This window comes from Megascapheus bottae, chromosome 3 (assembly GCF_031878675.1).
Source record: "Megascapheus bottae isolate mThoBot1 chromosome 3, mThoBot2.hap1, whole genome shotgun sequence".
Lineage (NCBI taxonomy): Eukaryota > Metazoa > Chordata > Mammalia > Rodentia > Geomyidae > Megascapheus > Megascapheus bottae.
In genome coordinates this window covers 34,108,432-34,118,259 of record NC_143511.1, presented here as the reverse complement: position 1 = coordinate 34,118,259, position 9,828 = coordinate 34,108,432, and the positions used below count along the sequence as shown (strand labels likewise).

At 60.6% G+C, this 9,828-nt stretch overlaps 1 protein-coding gene across 1 annotated transcript; it reads left to right on the top strand.

Moving 5' to 3' along the window:
* Nucleotides 1–427: 427 nt before the first annotated feature.
* Nucleotides 428–8,351, top strand: Lfng (LFNG O-fucosylpeptide 3-beta-N-acetylglucosaminyltransferase). Its single transcript, XM_090329849.1, has 8 exons — nucleotides 428–907; nucleotides 4,733–4,781; nucleotides 5,171–5,270; nucleotides 5,446–5,599; nucleotides 6,153–6,238; nucleotides 6,365–6,530; nucleotides 7,491–7,576; nucleotides 7,742–8,351. The coding sequence occupies exons 1-8, from the start codon at nucleotides 476–478 to the stop codon at nucleotides 7,806–7,808; spliced, it is 1,140 nt and encodes a 379-aa protein (XP_090185975.1). The 5' UTR covers nucleotides 428–475; the 3' UTR covers nucleotides 7,809–8,351.
* The last annotated feature ends 1,477 nt before the right edge of the window (nucleotides 8,352–9,828 follow it).

Genomic DNA, 9,828 nt, shown 5'->3' with positions numbered 1-9,828 from the left:
CGGAGCCCGGAGCCAGCTCGAGCCCCAGCACCCCGAGTCACCGGGCCCAGGGCGCGCCCCGCCGCGCTCAGCCGCGGCCCCCGAGGGCAGCCTGGGTGCCCCATCTTCAGCGCATACGGAGCAGCGGGGCCCGAGCCCCACGCCCCCCGGAGGCCCGCAGGGGGCGACCCGGCGGGGCGGGGAGTGCACGTGCTCAAAGGGGGCGGGAGCCGAGGACCCCCGGCGGGAGGTTCCCAGACCCCCGCCGCGGCCCCCACGTGGGCGCTGCTGGGCTGAGAAGCGAATCCAGAGGCCCCGCCCACTGGGGCCCCGCCCTCAGCGTGTAACCAATGACCGTCTTGGGGCGTGGCCGGCGGGGAGGTTTAAGAGCTCCGGGCGCGGGCTGCGCACAGCGCAGCTGGACAGTGCGGCGGGCACCGTGGTCCTAGACCGCGTAGACCCTTAGGGCAGGCGCAGCGCGCGGCCGCCGGCCACCATGCTCAATCGCTGCGGCCGGCGTCTGCTGCTGGCGCTGGCGGGCGCTCTGCTCGCCTGCCTCCTGGTGCTCACCGCCGACCCGCCGCCGCCCCCGCTGCCCGCCGAGCGCGGCCGGCGCGCGCTGCGCAGTCTGGCCGGCCCCGCGGGGGCGGCCCCGGTGTCGGGTCTGGGGACGGCGGGGGCGGCGCCCGCAGCCCTAGCGCGCGAGGTGCACAGCTTGTCCGAGTACTTCGGCCTGCTGACCCGTGCGCGCAAGGACGTGGGTCCACGGCCTGGGGGCGCGCCCCGACCCGCCGACGGAACCCCGCGGCCCCCGGCCGAGTCGCTGACTCCCCGAGACGTCTTCATCGCGGTCAAGACCACCCGAAAGTTTCACCGTGCGCGCCTCGATCTGCTGCTGGAGACCTGGATCTCGCGCCACAAGGAGATGGTGAGCCCGGGCGACCCCAGGCGGAGCGGGCCGAGGGGCCTGGCGCGCATCCCTTGTCCAGCCGTGGGGCTGGCTGGGGGGGCGGTGACGCCCGTTCCTCTCCTTCAGCCCAGGGTGCCTGCTGCGGCAGCGCTCCCGTATGTAAGTGTAGGAGGGGTGGGAGAACGCAGGGCACCGTAGCTACTTCACCTGCTGGGCGCCGGTGGTACAATACTTGTGGTCTTAGCTACTCAGGAAGCTGAGATATGAGAATCGCAGTTCGAAGCCCGCCTGGGTAGGAAAGTCCCTGAGCCTCATCTCCAGTGAACCACCAGAAAGCCGGAAGTGGAGCCGTGGCTCAAGGGGTAAAGGGCTAGGCTTGAGCAAAAATAAATAAATAAATAATTAAATAAATAAATAAAGTAAAAGCTCAACCCCAGAATTGGCAAGAATGCTGGATGATCTGCAGCCACCCTACAGTTGATGTTAGTCCCTGAAGTGTTAGTGCTCCCTGCTTATCTTCTCTGGGCTCCTGGTGAAGGGAGGCTGGGGCCATGGGACTCCTGCTAGTTTTCTGGGCCTGTGGGGAGAGGGTCTCTCCACGGAGCAGTCTCTTAGGCCTGGAGCCTTGTGCTGAAGCCCCTTCCACATTGAGTACCAGGGTCTCTCACACACACATAATTAAGACACACACCACTTTGAATTTTCCCTTGAGGCTACGGGTGGACGGTTGGGGCGGGAAGAAGGCAGTGTGTGAGCCCACCAGGGGGAGTAGGGAACAGACCCGGTGGCCTAGTGTAGTTACTGTGAAGGTGGGGGTTCCAGAGAGGACCCTACTTCTTCTCTTCTCAAACTTTCCAGGCCCAGGGCATTTTTGGTTTAGCTCAGCCCCATTTGGGGCAGTCTTGGAGAGCTCCTGATGGAGGCCACAGGGTAGGCAGGGTCTTATCTGATCCCTGCTAGAGAGGGGCCCTGGGAACCCCAGGGCAGCCTCTTGGGAATGAAGCATCCTTTTCCCAGGGGCTTGGCGGGCTGGCAGGAGGGGGCAGTGGGGGCCATGGGTTTTGTTTGGCGGCCAGGCCGTTAGGACGGCTCTCACGCTGGCCCCTTGGGCAAGGTAACAAAGCGCCTTTCTCCAGCCCAGAAAGGCGTCGGGCCTCTTGTGTGCAGCTATGCGCTCCATGGGAACCGCTGCTGGCGCGCTGGCCACTCAGGTTGCCTGGTGATGAGGGAGCCTCTGCCCCCCCCCCCATGGCCCTGACTGACAGCCCTTGTGGGGCACCATCCCTGGGCCAGGAGCACCCGCCTCCAGCATTTGGTCTCCTACTGTGTGACCTTGGGCAGCCTCCAGCCCCTCTCTGGGCTGCCCTGTGCTCTAACCACCCCTTCTCTTGGAATCTGAGGGCTTTCTCAAGCAGAGGGGATGTGGTCAAGGGAATTGAGACGGAGTCTCTGCTGGGCTGAGCACTGTGGGGCCTGACTTTGATCCCGTGTCTTCCTGAGATTATTGGAAATTCTTCAGACGTGGGGAACCTGGGAGGCAGAGTTGGGGTCTGCCGTTCTACCAGGCCCTACCTGAGGGGCTGGGTAAGCCCCTTCCTCAGCTAATGCACATAGCAAGCAGAGCCTGACTCATTCATGGCATGTAGCGGGCCGGTGGGGGGGATACCACCCCCTCCCCAGTCTGTGCAGGAGGCTATGGCAGATTGGCTGTGCAAGCCAAGAGGCCATTGCCTGATGGGAAGAGAATGTTCTGGAAGAGGTACCCTTAAGCCAAGCCCAAAGGGGTGTGGGGCTTCCAGGTAGCATTAGTTTGAGGTCAGGGGGAAGCTTCTGGAAAAGCAGGGTGCAGAGGGCCCTTGTCCCACCCAGTGCCCCCTCTCCCACCTTCCCAGAGTGCGCCAGGCTTCAGACTGCCACCGCCAGGGCTACAATGGATGGGGCAGAACTTGGCATCCTGTGTTTCTTTGAATTGCAGTTCCAGGAACAATACTGCTTCCTGTGGGTGCCCCCCCCACCCTGCCTGCCCCGTCCAGCCCTGTGGCCCTCGCTGCCCTGATCTTCTTCCTTCAGGGAAGTTGGGGGAGGTGCCTGCAGGGGTGGGTCCCTGGTCTGGGGCATGGCCAGCAGCTGATGCCTGCAACTGCGACCTAGGCCCCAGCTTGAGTGGTGCACACTGCCCAGGGAGGAAGGGGCATTGTGCCTGGAGTCTGGCTCTGCACAGCCCAGCTCTGTTGCACGCCTTTTACAGAGGAAGCAGTCTGGTGCATGCTGTACACTCCCTTCTCCAAGCTGCCATGTACTGGGGACACGGAAGGCCCAGCACCCCCATCCCCTCGAGCCCCTGCTCCTCCAGAGCTATTCTGGAGGCCTCCCTGTTCCCCAGCTGAACAAAGGTGACTTTAATCTGTGTAGCCTTGGGCTGGGGTTTTCGGGCGGTGCGCGGGAGAACAGGCTTGAGCTCACTAAGAAAGCATTTTCCTTTAATCCCGCGCCACAGCGGAGCGTCTGCACGGGCCGGCCCTCTCCACCTCCCACGGCATTCCTGGGCTAAGAGGCTGGGGTGCGGGCAAGGGGGGGGGCTGGGTGCCAGTCTGTACGTGTGGGCTGCCCATGGGTGTCTGTTGGGCTCTTGAAGGAAAGGTGCAGGTCTGGCTCACACCTGCACCTCCTCTGCGACTTGCTGGAGCGGACCTCAGTCCAGTCCTCCGGTCCTGCAAGGAGCCTGGGCTGCCCAGTGGGGGTTTTCCCTGGTTGCCAAAGCCACACCATTGGACCTGCTTGTGCATGGAAGGAAATGGAGGCCTGATCGGGGTGGGGGCCCTGCTGTCTTTACTCTGAGCATCCCCCATCCGCCCCAGGCTTGCACTCTATGGGTGCGGCAGGCGGCACGCGCTGGGCGGGCCGGCCCAGGAAGAAATAGGAACATTCCTGCCCGTGTGCGGACGGGCCCAGGCGGGCGCCGGCAGCTCCTGGCCCCGCCCCGGCGGCCCCCTTCTCTACCGCAGAGCAATCCTGGCCCGAGATGGCCCTGTGCCGGCACTGGTGGAGCCTGACAATGTCTTCGGGCAAGGCCTTCCGTGTGAGGGAGGGGTTGCCCCGTGGGGGCTGGAGACAGGAGCCGTTTCCTGCCACCCCTCCACTGACCAGCACAATTGAAGAACCTGCCTGGGCCACTCATGCCTGGGGTGGGGGGTGGAATTGCTGCCTGGCCAGTGGCCACACCCCTGTCAGGGACCTCATGTCCAGCCCCGCTCAGTTAACCAGGCCAGCTGTATGGTAATAACTGCCCAGCCACTCCTGCTTAACTCGGCCGAGTTAAGGCTGCCCTGGACCAGGACAAAGCTGGCGGACAATGCCTGGTGATTCATCCTCCCTCTGGGCCCTTTGTCTGCCCAGGCTTGGCAGCCACCCAGCAGAGGCCTTTGTCCCCGATCTGAGCTTTTGAGGCTCTGCTTCCCAAAGCCGACCTCGTCCGCCCCTCCCGCTGCCTCCAAAACGGCAGGCGGCAAGCTGAGTCAATAAGGGTGTGGGCCGGCCAGGTGCAAGGAGAGCAAGGGAAGTCTGTTACCTGGCTGGCAGGTGGGGCGGCCCACCTGGCTCGTGCCTTGCCGCTACCCAGGTGACCTTGGCCCGACTGTGGAGATGGTGGAGTGGGGACCGAGCCCAGCTGCCACTCACACCTGGCTTGCTCTCTTCATGTGGGGAAACTGGGGTGCAGAGAAGAGGAGGTGTACCGAGCCATAGGTGCAGAAACTTTAGGCTACCCAGTTGTGATCCCCACCCACCCCATGTTCGGCCCAGGAACACTGAGCAGAGGGCTCATGGTCTTGTTTTTCTTTGTAGACATTCATTTTCACGGATGGGGACGACGAAGAGCTGGCCAGGCACACGGGTGAGCCCCGGACTGGATGGGGAGGGGAGAGTGCTGGGCTTGATGCAAAACAGTCTCCACCCCGTGGGGGCTCTGAGGGCCGTTTCCTCCACACCCCGCCCCGCCCCACCACTCGGGGGCTCCTCATTCTCATGTAGATAAGGCCTTTTCAGTCTCTCCCCCCCCCACCCCCAGGCCCTTTGAGCTCAGCAAGAGGCAACAGGTGGCGGGTACTGGGAAAAAGCTGGGTGAATGGGCAGGGGGCGGGCAGCCACGGGGAGGGGACAGCGCTGGGGGAGGGGACAGCGCTGGGGGAGGGTCCACAGGCCCTGAGCCCAGCATCTGGGTGGGAGAGGCCCTGTGGATCCCGCCTGAATCACAGGCTCTATGGTGCCCTCCCCTGTCCACAGGCAACGTGGTCAACACAAACTGTTCAGCTGCGCATAGCCGCCAGGCCCTGTCCTGCAAGATGGCTGTGGAATATGACTGCTTCATACAGTCGGGGAGAAAGTGAGTTGGCTCGTAGATTTCTCTCCTGGCCCTTCATAAGCCTCCTCGGTCTCCTCCTCCTCCTCCTCCTTCTCCTGCTCCTCCTCCTCCTCCTCCTCCTCCTCCTCCTCCTCCTCCTCCTTCCCCTGACCTTGTCAGCCCTGGCACCCTCCCTGACTGTCCACCCTGCCCGCAGGTGGTTCTGCCATGTGGATGACGACAACTACGTGAATCTGCGGGCCCTGCTGCGACTGCTGGCCAGCTTCTCGCATACCCAGGATGTGTACATCGGCAAGCCCAGCCTGGACCGGCCCATCCAGGCCACAGAGCGGGTCAGCGAGAACAAGGTGGTGAGTATCTCCTGCTGTCCACCTACGTCTGTCACCTGCTCCCTCCACTAGGAAGGGGCCAGTGTTAGGAGCATGGGGAACGAGGATTCTTTATTGCCAGCGAGGGGCACAGACCTTCCCGTGGGTTTGGAGGTTGTGTGAGGGACTGGATTTTGGTTTGGGTTTATATGGGTTTTAATAAGGAAGAAAACATCAAAAATGGGCAGTGGTGTCTTGGGGGCCCAGGGCAGGGTCCTTGGCCAGGCCTCAAGTGGAATGCCGAACCTGGGGTGAGGGTCTTTCAGCTAAGCCAAGGTCAGAGTGACCTACCTGTGGCCAAGCATGAGAGTGCGGACCTGGTGCTGTGTTTGACCTCTGGAGGAGTCAGTCCTGCATGACCCATTTTGAGATGGAGAAAAAGATTGGGCCAAGGAGGGAGAGGCAAGAGGTTCATATAGGGTCTTTGGAGACATAGAAAGATTGGGCTGGGAGGGGAGCAACATGGAGTTACGAGAAAGAACCAAGCAGATTCGCACGGGCTGGGGTCTCACCACACTTCCTTCCCTCCCCGCAGCGTCCCGTCCACTTCTGGTTTGCCACCGGTGGAGCTGGCTTCTGCATCAGCCGTGGGCTGGCTCTGAAGATGAGCCCCTGGGCCAGGTGAGTGCCTGCACAGGTGAGGCTGCCCGCCCCAGGGCTTGGTAGAGGGCTCAGAGAAGATGGGGGGGGCGCAGGCAGGAGATCCCCGCACCTGGACAAAGGCACACCTTCCCCTCCCTCCCACAGTGGCAGCCACTTCCTGAGCACGGCGGAGCGGATCCGGCTTCCCGACGACTGCACCATAGGCTACATCGTGGAGGCGCTGCTGGGCGTACCCCTCACCCGCAGCGGCCTCTTCCACTCCCACCTCGAGAACCTCCAGCAGGTGCCCACCTCCGAGCTCCAGGAGCAGGTACTCAGGAAAAAGAGGAGGGCGGGGTCACACAGGAGAAGGTGAAGGCTATGGAGTCTTCCTCATACCTACAATCCTGAAATCTAAGGGTGACGGTTCAGAGCTAGCCTGGGCAGATAAAATCCACAAGATTCTTATCTCTAACCAACATAATGCTGGAACTTAGGCCAGGAATGTGGCCTAGTGGTCCACTGGCCTCTAGCTCAAGGACAGTGCCCAGGGCCAGAGTTCAAGCCCCAGGACAGGCAAAAAAAAAAAAGCTGGACATGGAGGTGTGGCTCAAGTGATTGAGGATTGAGCACAACCTCGAGTAGAAACTTAGAGGCTCTGAGTTCAAGTTTCTAGATTGGTGCAATCTTTTGTGTTTAGCCTGGGGCTTGACCTCGGGGTCTGGGCACTGTCCCTGAGCTTTTGTGCTCAAAGCCTCTACCTCTTATGGTTTTCTGCTAGTTAAAGAGTCCCATGGCCTTTCCTGCTGGGCTGCCTTCAAACTACAGTACTTAGATCTCAGCTTCCTGAGTAACTGTGATTACACTGTGAGCTACCAGCACCCAGACTTACAAAACATTTTTGTGGTACTGACACTTGGACCCCAGGCCTCACTTGCTAGGCAAGTGAATACCACTTGAGCCACACCACCACTTTTTTTTTTTTTTTTGCTTTATTTTTCAGATAATTTCTTTATGCTTTTTCCCATGGCTAGCCTCGGGCCTAGGTCCTCCTATCTTTACTCCCCAGTATCTGGGATTACAGGATACTACCATGCCCAGCTAAACTGTTTTAATTAGTTCAGGGGGAGCCCCAGTGTTAACTGCCACCAGACACTGGGGGACCCCCCCCAGCATCCATCTGGCCTTGCTTCCCAGGGTCTGAGTGAGGGGGGCACGGCCAGGCTGTGGAATCACCCAGAGCCTGGAGACACAGGGGGCCTCCTCCAGCATCACTTTCCCTCCCCACTAGGTAACACTGAGCTACGGCATGTTTGAAAACAAGCGGAACGCTGTCCATGTGAAAGGCCCGTTCTCTGTGGAGGCTGACCCATCTAGGTGAGAGTACAGGCTGGGTGGGTGTGCAGAGGAGCTGGCAGAGTGAGCTGGTGCCTGTGGGCAGCACCATGAGACAGAGGTGCCCCCAGGACACCCCATCTGCTGGGCCTGTGGGTCCCTGGTACCCCATCCCACACAGACCAGCCCTCCCCTCTGTGCCCGCAGGTTCCGCTCTGTCCACTGCCACCTGTACCCGGATACGCCCTGGTGTCCGCGCAGCGCTGTCTTTTAGCCACTGTGGCTGAGGCCCCATCCCTGGGCACCCCTGGTATCCAAAGGGCCCAGGGACCCAGGTTGTGCACCCTGGCCTTGGCATTCAAGGCTCCCTAGGGCTGGGCCGTGTGTGCCCACCTGCAGCTGACTGCTGGGCAGTCACGCTTCTGAGGAGGGGGCAGGAGAGCCCTCATGCTCCTGTCCACACTTGGCTGGCTGTCAAGTGGGGGCCAGTGTGGGGCTCAGGGGTGCTTGGTTTCCTGGTCACCCCCTCTCCCTGCTGGATGTGGACTCTCTTGCTGGACCTCCCGGTGCAGCCAGGACCATGGTGTGGGCTGTCAGCATTGCCCGGTTCCAGGCCCCACAGTCTCCCGGTGGCCATCCAACAGTGCCCCCTCCCAGCCGCCCTGCCTTTGTCTCCCCCACAGTGGCTGGGGGAGTCAGAGCTGAGAATTGTATCTCCTTTCCAAAGAGGAGAGTCGCCCATAGTGGGCGTGACTGTAAATATTGTGACAGTATTTTTTACTGTGCTATTTTTTTTGAAAGGGGGAGGGTAAAAGGACGGGGGGGGGGGGACAGGTGTTTGTGTGTGTGTTTGTTTTGGGGGGGAGGGTCTAATTTTCTGGGTTTTTTTCTGTGGATCAGAAAAAGCAGAAGCCCGATTTGGGCAGGCCTTCATTTGTAAAGGTGACCCAGGAATGTTGGACACTGTATTTATGCCTTCCAGTATCTGGAACCCCTACTGGATCCCACCCCACCCCACCCTTGCTCTCCTCCCTCACACCTCAGGGCCCGGAGCAGCTCACCTGGGCTCATCTGGCCTCTGAGTGTGTGTTGTGTTTGTTTGGTGTTTTCTTTGCAAAGATGTAGCCAGAAAAACAACCTAAGGGGAAAAGCTCTCAGGGAATGGAAGCGGGGTTGCTATGGTGATGTCTTCGCTGTGAATAAAGGCGTTCTTTGCAGAACCTGGGGTCCTGTTCTTTGCTGGAAGCTGTCCCCCTCTCAGGTGCTGGGGCAGGGGGCTCTCTGGTGCCCCAATGAAGGGCTGTTGGGCTGGTTTGCTGTATGGAGGTGAGAGCAGGGGGAGAAGACCCTCCTTGGAATAAGTCAACTACTTTGGGGAAAAAAAAAGCCCAAACAACTTGGGGCCAGAATAGCTACTGGCTAGGAGCTGGGGTGCAGCCAGGCCAGGTTCTTCTTCTGAGCCTTGGGGAGGAGGTCAGGGCTGGCCAGCCTGTGCTGGCCTGGACACAGGTACTGGGTATTTAGACCTCAGGAGGTTCCCGCCATCATGAGGTGTGCACAATTGTTCAACCTTGAACTCAGGGCCTGGATGCTGTCCCTGAGCTTCTGTGCTCAAGGCTAGTGTTCTACCACTTGAGCCACAGCCCCATTTCCGGCTTTTTGGTGACTAATTGGATATGAGTCCCAACTGGTTTTGCTGCCCAGAGTGGCTTTGAACTGTGATCCTCAGATCTCAGCCTCTGAGTAGTTTGGATGACAGGCGTGCGCCCCTGGCTCCCAGCTCCACCAATGTCTTCTTGTGCTTTCGGCTGTGGACTCAGGCGGAGATCAAGGCTGGGGGGGCAGAAGCGCTGGGGGTGGGGGCCTGCAGGCTCGGCTCACCTCTGATAGGCAGGAGGATGGCTGTGGCCTTGGCCTCTGGGACCCCAGGCCTGCAGGAGAGCTAGCCCCTGGTTGAAGCCACCCAGAAGGGCCTGGCCCCGGTCACGTGGGCATTCCGGGACAGCTGGGGTGGAGGAGTTAACAACGATGCAAGTTTCAAAGTCTCCACTCTGTTGCCCACATCCCCAGCCTTTGCCTGAGTGGCACTGAGCTCAACCACCCTCTTTTCCCCTCACCCCCTCCTTCACAGCCAAGGGTGCCTCTTCAGGAAGTCAGTCTAGATGTCCCCACACCCCATACCAGCCAGAGAAGCTCCTTTCTACCCTCCCCTCCCCCAAACCCTGGCCACCATGATGGCGGAAGCTGGGGGCGGAATCTGTGGGTTGACTTTTGAAAGCCCAACAGACTGAGAA

What these genes read in the sequence shown, in the direction of transcription:
- Lfng (XM_090329849.1), top strand. Translation starts at nt 476, where the DNA reads ATGCTCAATCGCTGCGGCCGGCGTCTGCTGCTGGCGCTGGCGGGCGCT. An exon ending in CCTCCGAGCTCCAGGAGCAG is followed by an intron (nt 6,531 to 7,490) that starts GTACTCAGGAAA and finishes CCTCCCCACTAG; the next exon opens with GTAACACTGAGCTACGGCAT. An exon ending in GTGGAGGCTGACCCATCTAG is followed by an intron (nt 7,577 to 7,741) that starts GTGAGAGTACAG and finishes CTGTGCCCGCAG; the next exon opens with GTTCCGCTCTGTCCACTGCC.